Source organism: Mytilus galloprovincialis, chromosome 6 (genome assembly GCF_965363235.1).
Source record: "Mytilus galloprovincialis chromosome 6, xbMytGall1.hap1.1, whole genome shotgun sequence".
NCBI classification, from domain to species: Eukaryota; Metazoa; Mollusca; class Bivalvia; order Mytilida; family Mytilidae; genus Mytilus; species Mytilus galloprovincialis.
The window spans coordinates 52,034,713-52,050,337 of NC_134843.1; the positions used below are offsets into that span (position 1 = coordinate 52,034,713).

General features: G+C 29.0%; 1 protein-coding gene across 1 annotated transcript; it reads left to right on the top strand.

Moving 5' to 3' along the window:
* Positions 1-106: 106 nt before the first annotated feature.
* LOC143079857 (NADH dehydrogenase [ubiquinone] flavoprotein 2, mitochondrial-like) lies at positions 107-14,604 on the top strand. Its single transcript, XM_076255492.1, has 9 exons — positions 107-219; positions 3,001-3,057; positions 4,077-4,139; positions 5,006-5,093; positions 5,797-5,896; positions 10,308-10,411; positions 11,240-11,349; positions 11,924-12,000; positions 14,423-14,604. Exons 1-9 carry the CDS (start codon positions 175-177, stop codon positions 14,523-14,525), a joined length of 747 nt encoding a protein of 248 aa, XP_076111607.1. The 5' UTR covers positions 107-174; the 3' UTR covers positions 14,526-14,604.
* Positions 14,605-15,625: the final 1,021 nt, after the last annotated feature.

Consider the following 15,625-nt stretch of genomic DNA (forward strand, 5'->3'; position numbering starts at 1 on the left):
ACGTTGAATATATTAAAGAAAAAGAAAAAAAATACGGTTGTTTTCTTTTATCTTGGACATGAGTTTGTATTTAGAATTTTAAGAGATACTTAGTTTTTTAAATACATAAACAGATACGGAATGAATCTCATCAACTTCCGGTTTTCAGAAAGACTTTGGTGATCGGCAAACATCATGATTAGATCGCTCTGCAGAAAGCTCCTGACACAAAAATCATTCGTATGCATTACAAAGAGATCTTCTTATATTTTTAGAATCGTGTTACTAAGGGAAATAGGGTCTTGCTCTTCTGATTTTTAGACGTTTTATCTTCTTAAGTTGACCTTTCACAGAAATACATTTCTTATACATGTTAAAATTATGTAAGATGCAGTTAATTAGTTTTGCATGTGCATCTGGAGAAACCTGTTAATTTTTTGCATAGGCAGTGTCTGCGCATATCTGAATGCGGGGAGGTATAGCCTAATTTGACTTCGTAGGCTACGGGTACCAATGACTGATTTGATAATGACTGTCATAGTTATCCGGTACGTTCGCCCTAAGTACATGTTCGCCCTGGGTCCATTTGCCCCGAGTTTGTTCACCCATTGAGTCCGTTCACCCTACTTAAAAAATAATAATATTCAGGGCACTGAAGTTGGATAAACTTATTCAGATATTGATATGGTATATATATATATTCTTGAAATTTATGAAAACATATGGAAATATTTAAAAGTTGATGGCTTTTTTAGGATTACTGTGACTGTGTGAACATAAATGTTTTCATATTCAAAGATATTTTTAAAGATAATTAGCCCAAAAAATATTACTGTGAACTACACTGTTAAGAGTTAATAGAAGAATTATGCTTTCAAAATATATTTGGTTTTCATATATCTTTACATTAGGCCACAATTAAAAATATTTCAGTTTGCCCAAACCCGACCAATGATGACTGGGTGTGGGTAGGTAGGTAGGCAAATTCTTTTTTTTTTTTTTTTATCAGAATTTGCATCAAAATATTAAAAGATCTTAAAACAGTATATCTTTTTTTTCTGTCAAACCTTTGTAGAGACAACCAAAAGCCATGAATTTAAAAACCTCTATAAATAAATTAGTCTACTATATGATTTGTATCCTGAGATGTTTATAACCCTGACAATTGCTAGCTGTGTGAAAGGGCTGGTGGATTTATGAAGTGATTTTCAACAGTTCCATCAACACGATGTTTGTTAAGAAAAAATATCAGCTGATTATGTAATGATTTAATTTGTTTGCAGTTTTTAAATCCTATTTCTATTAAAATAGATTAAATGTCCTAAAATATTTATATGCATTATTATCTACCATCCTTAGTTTGTGTATTTTTTATGTTTTGAAAACAAATTTATATTTTACATTATCACACAGGTAAACTAATTTGGCTATCAATAGATCAAAGCATGTTCTGTAGAATCTCCAAACTAAAAACGTATTTGTTATAATTTTATTTCTTTAAATAATCAAGTTTAAATTTTTGAAAATAATCATTATTGATAAAATATAATTGCATAAAGTTAACGTTTTCTGAAGACTATTTATTTTTAGGTTATGGTTCTAGAGGCTTCCATAACATGTTTTTACTTTTGCACATGTGAAAAAAATATTTCTGACAAAAGTCAGATTTCTCTTGTCAAAAGGGATTTATATTGCAATAAATTATTCAGAAGGAGTTACATTCAGTTAAGATTATATTTCTGATTCTGTATAGCAATTATAGTTTTATCAAATTCTCCCTAACAGCAACGTACTGATCTTGTCTAATGAGACTTGTAAATTTGAACTATTTAAATAAAAGGGCGTCTAATTTACATGATAAAGGAAAATTATAGTTAAAGACAACAATTTATCAAGAAATAATTCCTTTTTATTCAGTAAAAACAAAATCTTCTTGCAAGATTGTAAATTCGCAACTTCCGGATCCATTTCCTGTCAGTATAACATTGAAAATATTCGATTGCACATGATTTTGAACAAATCTACCTGAATATTCTTATCAGATATTCGATAACACGATGAAATTAGCATTGAGCATATAGGTAAGGGTTTGGTAGTACAAACAACTACAGCGTAAAAAAAACTGTGCCACTTCACATGTTTTACTTCTTTACGTTCGTTAAATCAGAAAATAAAAACAGAGAACATCGAATATCGATTAACTGCGTCTCTTATACGCTTTCATATTAATCTTATTCACAGTTACTTTCAAACGCAAAGACGACAAACATTAAGTTTTGTACGATGACGGAGCGGACCCAAAAAAAATACGAAAAAAAAAAATTCTTCAAAAAAACGTCTAAAAAAGAATTTGAGTCGGCAGGTTTATTTTGGGTCGGTCACGTTTGGGCAAACATACAATCTTTTTATTTTGGCCTTATCCACAAGGTTCTGCTATTTCAATATGCGGCAGGTACCTTATATTTATTATAATTAACAAATATATGAACTAATATTGATACATGCAATTTTGATAAAATTAAATTGATTGAAAAATTAAAATGTGTATTACAAATTAATGTATTAAAGATTTAAACTGAATTTTAAGGTCTACTTTTTTTTGTATGTTCATGTCTTTAGAATAGGTTATTTCATTTCTATTAAAATTCTTGTTTTATTATGAAATCCTTTCATATTGTAACATTTTTCTTAATAACTGTTACCATGATTTCTGCTAAACTTCATGAACATGAAAAATGCTAAAAATAATAGGTGTAAATTTTACTTGTTTCTGAAAAGTCAGAGCAGTGCAGAAGGCCATGTCATACCCATGTCATAATTATTTTATATGATTACTACATATACTAGATTTGTTGAAAAATTGAATATGCAAATAGTAATATATATCGAAATCAATGGCACTTTTTTATTTCCAAAAATAAATGTTCTCTTCTTCCTGGAGATTGTTTTAGGAATGGCAAATGTTAGTTTATATGACATTAATTAATAAACATGATAAAATTCTTTTCTTTAAAATTTCAGACTCAAGTCAGACAGTTTCACAGAGCTTCACCATTATGTTCGGGTCAGCTGTTTGTTGTAAGTTGTAAAGCTAGTAATCATTGCCATGAACATGATGAATGTTTCTACATTTGTTGCAACATGTTACATTGTATATGCACATCCATGTAGATTTGATTAAATCTAAAGGAGAAATAATCTCCCACACATGTACATTACCTTTTGGTAGCATGCTATAATTTCTTACCTCAAGCAAAGGACTCAAGAGGTCATGGGTTTAATCTCTTGCTGAAAAAGATTAAGGACTTTGAATTTGGTATTGCTGCTTTACATGTATGACAATTTTGAGCAAAGATTCAAATCTGTTGATATATTAAAAACATATGAAGGAACACTACATTAAACTTGTCAGTTCAGTACTAATGATGTTGGATGCTGCAATTCCCTGGGCGTCGCCTCAATTCACTACACACCTCCTCATGTCATTTTTATGGACCTTGGACAGATAACTTGGCCATTATGAAAATACTTATTTATTATCACTAAAATAAAACATTTCAGTAATGTCTGTCAGCATTATAAACTTCGCTTGCTTTATTTGAAATGCAAGTGATGCAACTCTAAATACACAAAACAAAATTTTTAGCACTTTTTTAGCTTTTTTAATTCTCATTGATTGAAAACTAAAGACTGATAGAATATATCCTGACCAAAACATTGGTATGAACTTATGAAATTAAGATTTAGTGTGTTATTTTGTAATGCCTTATGTCATGTAAAATCAAATCAAATCAATTAATTTTATTGGTGTAAATTCCTATACAGAAATGATACCAGCCGACATTTACAAAATACAAATACAAAAATAAACAAACAAAAAAAAATTTAAAAACTATTATATTTTCTCAATGATAATTAGAGATACATATTTTATATTTACATTGCGTGGAGGTGTTATTCATACAATATTATTAATTCAAGCTATTACAATCAGCTTTAATACTATAAAAGCTCCTAACAACATTATGTTTGCTTTAAATGACTGTTCAAATCATACATATCGCTATATCATATATGTATCATGTATGTATTTCCAGCATAGAGATACACCAGAAAACAATGCTGATACTCCATTTGCCTTTACACCTGAAAATATCAAGGTAAGTAATACAAAAGTTGGAATATAACAAAGGACAGATAATACCATGAACAAGAGAGGGAAAGACAGAAAAATAACATTTAAAAAAAATGTATAGAAATTAAAAATTGATCAATACAATCCCATATATAACAAAAATGGTTTTGGTAAAGACTTAATTGATTAATTCTTTTCCATTAACAGTCCCCTAAAACAAATTTGGAATCAGATTACACATAAGGTCCTACTCAAATTTTGTCTTAGCTTGAAAAAGTAATTATGATATTCAACATTAATTTGTCTTTTCTGAGAAGGTACAACTATATGTACATAATATATAATAGCTTATTATGCAGGGCAATGTACCAGATCATTGTTTTTGAAGTTTGAATTGTATTGAACACATTATTGGATGAGACGGAACATTTTGATTTAAATAAAAGTGTGGATAGCTTTGTTTCATTGATAAAAATATGAATGATACTGAAATTAAGAAGTTCAGTCTAATCAACTATAAGAAAAGTGAGTTGTCTCCCCTACCAAATGACCAATTTTCAATTTATTTTGGACACAATACTTACTTATCAGAACAAACAAAATAGAAGGGCTATTAGGAGTTGATAATTTATTATTTTTTGGAGTTCGATGAGATACACACATTTGAAAAGTTCTAAAACATGCATTTCTCCAACCTTTCTATATAAAGATTAAATGTCTTACCAACAATGGTAATGAAGTAAAATCGTTTAAAAAATTTATTAAATAGTTTTATTTATTTTAAAAGTTATTACAAAATGCATTTTAAATATTGACTGCTAAATAAGTGACATTCAATGCATACTTGAAAACTAAACAAAATGTAATGTTAGTATGTATAATATTTTTCAGAGATGTGAGTTGATTATAAAGAATTACCCAATTGGTCATCAAGCGGCAGCAGTAATTCCAATGCTAGACTTGGCCCAGAGACAACATGGTTTGTATTGGGCTAGAAATTCCTTTTTTATTGTTCCGATTGCCAATTCTACTACACTATTCAAAATATTTAAAATTATTAGTGTGACTTATCTCCCTTACCTCACTATGTGCTTTATTTTGTATATTTATCACTGAAATTTGAACTTTAATTTAAAATTGACATTGATGTATATTTTAAGGTTGATGTTACGTAAAAGTAAAAATAAGTTGTTTAGGAAAACATTTCACAATAAATACAGTTATAAACCTATACACTAGTGCAGGGCTTTTCCAGAAATAATCTTAATGTATATAAGAGAAGGATTTCAGAAAATTATTTTATGATTTTTGTTTCTTTTATAAAGATCAGTCATTTAATTCATTGAAGATACACAGAATAATATCAATTAAAATTTAGGCATATTACAATACAAAAAATGTATAGCAAAGCATTCCTTTATCACACATTTAATACTGGGACAGTATTAATAAAAAAAAATATATAACCATTCTAAATATAAGATATGGTATGATTGCCAATAAGTCAACTCTCCACCAGAGACAATGACATAAAATTTAACAACTATAGGTCACACTACAGCCTTCAACAATCAGCAAAACATAATTATACTGTTCATTTAAAAATAAGTCAATTTACTAATGTAATAAGTCTATTGTTGTGCATGTATCTGTCACCATTTTTACAATTATTTTTTTTTCAGGATGGCTACCAATTTCAGCTATGCATGTGGTTGGTGATATGCTTAAAATGCCAAAAATGAGAGTTTATGAAGTTGCAACATTTTACACAATGTTCAACAGGTAAGAACAATGTTTAGGTACAACTGCAATAACGGACTAAATGTTTTGCCTGTTGTGTAATTATTGGAAGTTATATTTATATATTAAAATCTCAAAAAGCGTCTTAAATCTTAAAAGTAATCTCTGTATTAATTTGTCTCAAATTATTTAAAAAAATACCAAAGTTTATTTTGAAAGTTCAATGATTAAGTCTTCATTATCACAACTCAATTGATCTTTAGAAAAAATAAAGGAAATGGAGGTTGACTGAAATTTTGACTTATTTGCGCCATGATTACATTATACGTTGTATATGGTGCAAAACACTATAAAACAAGCAACTGGTGTCTTTTTTCTCATATGACAAAAAACAACAAAATAAGTGAAGATTAAAAGTTGTTTTTATTTAAAATTCACAAATACAATAATTTACACCTTTTACCTGTTAATTACCTGAAAATGTAGGTAGCCTTATATAAGTTGCTAAAATAATTGCTTTTAAAACATTACAGTCTGTGCTTTCCTGAGAATTTTTTATGCACTAACTTCGTCTGTATCTTTTATAATAAAAAGATACAGCAGTCTGCAAAGCAATATACTGTTCTAATGAATGAACACAAAAAAAAATACAGCAGCAGCAGCGATTTTTCTTTTTTTATGTGTAGGGTGGAAAAGGTTAAGCTCACAATCTGCTTTCAAAAGAAGCATGCATTTTTGTTCAGGTACTTTTTTCTGTTGAACTAATAGGAGAAAAGAAGATAATATCATAATGAAAAAAGAACTAAATTACAGAATTGCTTAACAATAGTTTAGTTTAAGTACAGCTTATTTGAAAAAAGTAATAAGAAATTAAGGTCACAGATGCGTTGAAAAATAAATTTAATGCAAAAAATTGACATTTTTTTTTCATCAAAGGGAGATTATTTGGAGCTTTTTTAATGAAATAAACATTTTAAAAGTCATCTTGGGCCAATATGAATTTTGTACCATATCATAAAGTAACAACTTATAGTGTAATAAATAAAATTTGTAATAAATAAAAATGTTTAAATTTTTGCTGAATTTTTTTATACCCTCGAGCATCCGTTAGTAGAGTTATCTCCCATTGTCCACAGATCTTTTTATAGACTTTCATCAGTTAGACAGTAATGTTTTCCTATTTTAAGGAACTATTTTGTTCTGCTTTGTTCTATTAGAGTATTCAATTGTCTTTTTTTCATATTGTTTTTACATTTCATAAAATTTTGATTTGATGGACATTTAAAATTCATGAATTTTCTGATATTTTCAAAATGTTGCTTATTTGCAATTTGTGAGTGGACACATGTTTGAGGCCTTGTACAAATATTTAACATGTCTTTGTTGAGTTCTGGAGATAAAAGGTTGAAATGTATTTAAGGCATAAATGGCATACATGAAATCAAATTTTACAAGCATACTTTGACTTGAACAAGAACTGGAAAACAGAAAAAAATTATGAAAGCATTGGACACCACATTCTTTTTTCTGCGGAAAATAGAGAAAGAAGGTTGAAGCAAAAATAATTCTGTTACAAAGGAAAAATAAAATTTACATGTTATGGGTGAAAAAAAGAGTTGTCCACCTTTCCCCTACATTTGTACTTGAATAGCCTGAAGGGGAGATAATTTAAAAATTTAAACAAAATTCAAAATTTTGAATGACTAACCTAAAGGCCACAGACCATAGTTAAATTCTCTATTAGTTCTTTATAATGTTTTGTTTCATTAAAAAAATGCACCTAATCTTTTTGTCCAATTTTTTTTGTGTGTAAAGTACAGTTCTAGTCAAAAAATATACCTAACATTCAGAAAGATTGCTCTGCTGTATTTTAAAAATTTAGCCAATACACCTCCATACCCCTATGGACAAGTCGAGAGATATTCCGAAAACTGTAAATCGCCTTTTTGCACCTGGCCTAATCACTTATTCAATATCAAAATCAGTTAAAATAAAACATCCAAAAGTTTATTTCAGCTGTCTTCTTTCATTTCCACCCCAGGAAAACTAAGAAATGTATGAGAAAGGGAAAGAAAAAAGATAAAGAAAAAATACACTATAATTAAAGGAAACTATATTTGTGGACAACGAAAAGTGGGATCATTAATTGTAGTCTTGGGCCAAAAACTTGACCAATTCTTATTAAATTTGGTTATGATTTTAGCTTAGTGTATTATAAGACAGTTTACAAATTTTCAAAGCCCTATAATATGTATTATAGAAAATGTGCCACTTTTTACATCTCAACATTGGTTGCTGAGTTGTGACGTTGAAAAAGAAAAATTTCAACTTACTAATTTTGGCCTCAAAAATCCCCAAAAAACAACAAATTGAACTTTTTAATGTCTCAATGTACAAAATATTATCTATTGAAAGTAATATATAGCATACTTAATGTATCAGACTTAAAAAAAAAATGGTCAAAAATTAATTTTATATGACTCTGTGCCAAAAAAAGGAGGTTTTCAAATGAAGCGAGGCCTTATATGAAATGTAATATTTTCCACTAACAACAATTTTCTTAAGTTGTTAAGTCAAACCAAAACCTTCTGCATATTATAAATGTTCTTTTCATGTAAATATAAGTTTCAAATGGCATAACACATGAGTATGACATGGTCATGATGGTGTTAAGTAACGTCTAGCTTAAAAAAACTAGTTGTCAATTTAGGCCTTTCCCTATACTTCCATATTAAATTGCATATATATATGATATGAGTGATGGAAATATGCTTCTTTTTGCTCAAATCCTTGCTGAGATATGATCAAATATGAAGCCTAGATGTATCAAGACTGTTGCTTTCAACTATATATTTAGACAGTATGGTCTGATGCAAAGTTTATTCACTTTGCTGCTTAAAATAAAACCTGCATGAAATATCAGCCCCATAGGCCAATATTTTAACCACCAGCCATCCAACAGAAAAAAAATAAAGGAAGTCTGTGAAACAGACAAGGTCAAACAACCAGTAATAAGTGCTTTTGATATAGATTAAGTCCAATCTGTTTAAAGGAATACAATTTCTAAGTGCATAGAGCTTCACATCTCACTTGCTTCGTACGGACCGTTAGACTTATACTAACTATTAAAACAGCACATTTTGCTTTCTTTTTATGTTTTTATCTATTTTTCTTTGTGTTCAGAATTCACAAATAGGTAAAACAACTGAAATAAATACCACAAACACAAATAGTTATCAGAAAAAACCTGTCAGAGAAAAAGTAAGGATGCTGTTTTACCAAAAATATGGGGAAAAGTGAAAAAGCTATGTTTTGGGCAATATAAGCTGAAAAGTGACTTTTTTACAAAATTTCTTTCAAATAAAAGTGGAAATCATGTATTCTCATGTAGTTTGACGAATAAGTACCAATAGATCATTCAGGGAAGTTGTCAAAGTACAAACTCAATATTTCCTGTAATTCACCTCTCAGGCCACAGACCACAATTAAATTCTCTATCAGTTCTTTATAATGTTTTGTTTCATTAAAAAAAATGCACCTAATCTTTTTGTCCAATTTTTTGTGTGTGTAAAGTACAGTTTTAGTCCACAAATTTATATCAAACATTCAGAAAGATTGCTCTGCTGTATTTTACAAATTTAGCCAATACACATCCATACCCCTATGGACAAGTCAAGAGATGTTCCAAAAACTGTTAATATCACCTTTTTGCACCTGGCCTAATCACTCATTCAATATCAAAATCAGTTAAAATAAAACATCCAAAAGTTTATTTCAGCTGTCTTCTTTCATTTCCACCCCAAGAAAACTAAGAAATGTATGAGAAAGGGAAAGAAAAAAGATAAAGAGAAAATACACTATAATTAAAGGAAACTATATTTGTGGACAAGGAAAAGTGGGACCATTAATTGTGGTCTTGGGCCTAGACAAGTAAATAATACTTCACAAGTATATAAAACAATACATTTAAGTAATAACCATGACTGATCAGTATCACTCTGATCAACTTTAATTAAACTGATGCAAATAATAAGCATGAAACTTTTTACATTAAAACAATCACTGTTGTTTTTTAAACACCAAATGACATTTTTATGTAGTTTGTTGAGGAAGGACATAGTATATGTTCATTGTGAAATAGTTTACTCTAGAATTGTACCAAAATCACACCAACTGTTTCTGAGGATTATAAAACCTCACATTTATAAGGGTGCAGTTTACACCATAGCTGTTTTGATGAACCATAAAATATGCAAGCTATCAAGATTTTTCTATTTGCTAAAATCTTTTTCATTAAACCATGTAAAACCTGAGACAAAGCTTTTAAATGCAAACAAGTTGTTTTTGAAAATATGGTGCAATGTATATATATTCCATTCTCAATTTTATATTTAACAAAAACTTACAATTGACACTGTGCGTCTTTAATTCAATTATGATATTACAATTTCAGGAACCCTGTTGGTAAATACTTTGTACAGATCTGCACTACCACGCCATGTATGTTAGGAGGTATTGGATCAGATCTTATCTTAGAGGCAATTAAGAAGAATTTAGGTAATTAAGTGCCAATATTATTTATAAATGCTAAAATATGTTTTGTTAGTATTTTTGATGATGCTTTTTTAGAATCTCTTTATGTAAATTTAAAAACAGCTATTAAATTTCAACATTTATAAAACGTTTTGTGAATTCGTTATTATTTGTATATTTTGTAGGGCAGGAAACCACCAATTTAAATGTTCAATGAATTACAAATGATATATAGTACGATATAAAATATTCAGAAATTATTGCCATGTTTTTATTATAGCAAAAATTGTGTTCAGGGTTATAATCACAATAATTTAAACTTGCATTTTGAATTTTTTATATGAATTGAACAGGATTTTTCTCAATATCACAAAAATTAAAATCACATTTTAGTCTAAAATGACAAAATCGCAATAATATCTGAATTTACTGTAACTAATATGTGCTTCCAATCCTTGATACTGCATACTTCATAGAGAATCAGTAAATTGCATACTATGGATACATTTATGTTTTGTTTGTTTGATTTATAAGTGGGGTGAAAGATACCAGAGGGACAGTCAGACTCATAGATTGAAAATAAAATGACAACACCATGGCTAAAAAATAAAAAGACAAACAGACAAATAATAGAACAAAAAACACAACATAGAAAACTTAAGACTAAGCAACACAACCCCACCAAAAATATGGAGGTGATCTCAGAAGCTCCAAAAGGGTAAGCAGATCCTGCTCTGGTCGATCCATATGTGGCACCCGTAGTGTAAATAGACATAAATAATTATATATAACTCATGTAACTATGCTTTATTTTAAAAGCATGTTTAAGAATTAAAATTTTACTGATTTCAGGTATTAATGCTGGAGAAACAAGTAAAGACAATATGTTCACATTGATGGAAGTAGAATGTCTAGGTGCCTGTGTTAATGCTCCCATGGTGCAAATTAATGACAATTATTATGTAAGTTAGATAAGACACAAGTAGAATGTCTAGATGCCTATGTTAATGTTCCCATGGTGCAAATTAATGACAATTATTATGTAAGTTAGATAAGACACTAGTTTAAACATGTTTGGCTTGGTTGGAGGAAGTCACTTAGTCCAAAACTAGTTTAAAATTTGGTGGCAATGCAAAGGTTTGTCAAAGAATGCAACATAAGTTAATAGCAGTGGGAATTATTTATTTTCTTGAAAAATTAAGTGAAGTTTACTGTTTTATTAATTTTCAGGGAAAAACATGATTTAGATAAGCATCTTTCATTTAATAAAACAGCAATTTATTCTTCGCAAAAGTAAACAAATTCAATTTGTATTGTATTTCGGTTACTATGAGAACACAGAATGCCTCTGCTCTGTTGGCCCTATTCCATATTTACTGTTCTGTCTTTTAGAATCAAAGCCGTCTTTTAATTTTATTTAAATATGCCCATTGTTTTAGCATTGAGAAATGATTTAGTGTTTTCTCGTTTCCCTAAGATATACAATTATTTTTTTATTGGTCAGTTTGTTTACATGGTTTTCATATATGTTTTCAGGAAGATTTAACTGTAGATGATATAAATGGTATATTAAATGATATAAAAGCTGGAAAAGTTCCAAAGGCAGGGCCAAGGTATGTCACTAGTAGTAGACAGACTTGGGGTAATTGTAATTGTAATCGTTAATCAGCTGTAATTGATTACAATTTTTCAAGTAATCATTGTAATCATTAATCAGTTAAAAATCTGATTACATGTAATCTAATTTAATCAATTACTTTTCAAAATACCCCGTAATCCTGATTACTTTTTGATTACATTCTGATTGCAATGAAAAAAATCTAAAACTGTGTTTATGGTCAATAAATGAACCCTTTTTTATTCCAATTAAATAAATATGTAACATATTTAAATAGTTTAGTTAACTTTATAAATCATGTTAATTGATTTGTATACTTCAGTAAAAAATAAAGTATTGAAAAGTCATCATTAGCCTAAGAAGAGACATATTTACAATTATAAGTCTATGGCCTTGGTGAAATATATTGTACATATATTCACAATTTAAAGAATAGATGTGCATATATTTATTTGATAATAACTGTTATATTTAAGTTATACTTTTCTTTAACCTTGAATTATAATGTTTTGTTAATATTGTGATTTTTGTCAACTTTGAATTGACAGGTAGGAAACCAATTAAGGTTTGTTTTTATTGCAATTACCAATTGAGTATAGCTGTAGGACAATATAAATGATAATAGATTAATCAGACAAGTGGAAATTTATCTAATTAGCACAAATATTTTGTTTAAATAAGCAAATTTTTGTATGTAATTGGACTGGACGTGTAAAATGCAATGATTTTAATACTTGTTTATGTTTACAATTTGATTACTCAATTCTATTAAAATTTAACATAGTTATTAACTGGTAACTTTATTTCTTCCATATTTTAACTTTCATAAACAGCACCTTGAAATACATATATAAAGTCTGGAAGAGGTCAGTAGGTAAACAGCAAACTCTTTATAAAGCTATATTCAATTAAAGCCAAAATAATTCAGAGATCAATGATGATGTGTAATGGGTCATAAGTTAACTCATAAACAGTGAAACAACATTCATGTATGTATGTAGTGAACTTGTGAAGAAATCATTTTCTAAAATATCAAACAAAACCTTTCTAAAAAAGCTCTATATATATATATATATATTAAACCTTCATTCATTCACATCATTCTAAATGGTTTTTTTTTAAATTCATTGTAATCAGATGTAATCATGATTACTTTGCCAATTTAATCAATAATTTATTCAGACACTTTCAGAAATGATGTAATCATTAATTTAATTTAATCGTACACATGACAAAGTAATTGTAATTTAATCAATTACATTGAAAGTAATCAGACCCATCTCTGGTAGTAGAACACTTTTAACTTGTATGGATTTTGCCATTGCCCCTTGTCAATCTAAGTCAGCTAACTCATGTCTTCTCACTTTCAAATGAATTCTGCTGTAACTTATTTATTTAAGGTTGGTGCAAAATTCTATGGATTGAGGAACACCTTCATTTTCATTGATATTTAGATTTCCTTGTTTTGCCAAAGACTGGCCTATAGAAAAGACAAGCCTATAGAAAATGTATAATGTGTAAATATTCAAATGTGTGGTTCAACTGTTGATCTAACAAATAACTTCAACCAGTAACTTGACCTGGTTACCTGTTGATCTAACAAATATCTAAAAGATTCAATGAGTAGTTGGACTTGGACACCTGTTGACCTAGAAAATATTTTAAAGAATCAATCAGTAACTTGACCTGGGTACTGGTTGATCTGACACATATCTAAATGAATCAATCATTAACTTGACCTGGGTACTGGTTGATCTGACACATATATCTAAATGAATCAATCAGTAACTTGACCTGGGTACCGGTTCATCTGACACATATCTAAATGAATCAATCAGTAACTTGACCTAGGTACCAGTTCATCTGACACATATCTAAATGAATCAATCAGTAACTTGTTCTGGGTACCTGCTGATCTGACAAATATCTAACAGAATCATACAGTAATTCGACCTGTGTATCCACTGATCTAAAATACAATGTATATCTTAAAGAATCAATCAGTATTTCAACCTGGGTATTCACTGATGTAAAATATATCTAAAAGAATGAATCAGTAACTCAACCTGGTTATCTGTTTATCTTACAAATATCTGTCATGTTACCAATCATCAAGGTTCTTCTAATAATTTATGGGATTATGAAATTTCTGCAAGTGAAATTCTCACCATAGGGTGTTACCTGTGGAAATAAAATACACACAGACAGAAGTTACCCTGTTAAAAGCACTTTTATTCAATATTGACTATTCCATTCATGAATAAACAGTATTGTTATGAAACAAAGTGGTTAGCTTCCATTTCAAATGATTGTTTTTGTTATTTTATGATACCTAAACCTTTAAACATTGTATCAATTGGAATATTCAGCCTGAGTTGAATTGAGTAAAATTAAATGGGAGTTCTTTTATTTTACAGAAGTGGCCAGGATAACAGATTTGCTTCAGAACCTAAAGGTGGCCTCACTTGCCTAAATACACCACCAACAGGACCAGGATTTGGTTGCAGAAGTGATTTATAATAGACCTACATGTATAATAAAATAGATTGTTGAATTTGTGTACAGTATTTTTCAAATTAAAATGGTCAGCTGATAAAAACTATGTTTTTATTTGATTAAATGTAGAAAATAATAACATATTGGTAACTTGACAACATTGTTGTTTGTTGATGAGTTTAATTAATTCAAATAGAATGGATGAATATATACAGTCAGTTGTCTTTTGAATAGATAAAGAATTTTTAATTTTGTCTTTTGATAATGTTTTCCAATGGTTATGTGATCTTCAAATTTTGATATGACAAAATACTAAGAGGTTGAGTATGATATTGAAATGTTTCCCTTTTGCTGTAAAGAGCTATTGTCCTTGATTGATGGAAAATAACACTTTATATCAATTTTATGTGATTGCCTTACAACACTAGCTGCAGTTTTTGCTTTTAAGGAGTTATAACCTGATGAGTCTTTTGTAGACGAAACGTGCGTCTGGCTTACTAAATTATAATCCTAGTGCCTTTAACTTATAAAATTATGAAAAACTGAGATGAAAAAATCAGGAAAAAAGGAAATGGTAGGATTTCCAATTAAACTCTCCACTGGAGACCAAACAACTTAAAAAGTACTAGCAGTAGATCACCTGACAGACTTCAACAATAAGCAAAACTCATATCGCTTAGAAAGCTTAAATAGGTCATGAAATTAATTGTGCATATAAATAATTCTATCGAGAAAATAAACTACCTCAACAAAAATCGAAAACGAACATAATATACAGTAAAAAACCAGCATGAACTAAATTACAGCAGAGGCATATGTTTACCTGACAATTAACAGGATTTAGTCACAAACATCACTATTTAAGAAAGCTTTATAACGATTATGTAAAAATAAACACAATATATTTTGTTGATCCTTTTGATGGAAAGCATGATTCAGAGGTTAGTTGACTGACACAAATTGATACAACAATGTCAGGATATAATATATATTGAATGATACCATCACGATTGTCATCACTAAAAGCATTTGTTCTACCTAAGAGCCTTTTATTGACATATACATACTATCTCACGACAGGCAGCACATACTGCTTTTTAAAAATTTTAAAAACAATATTAAGG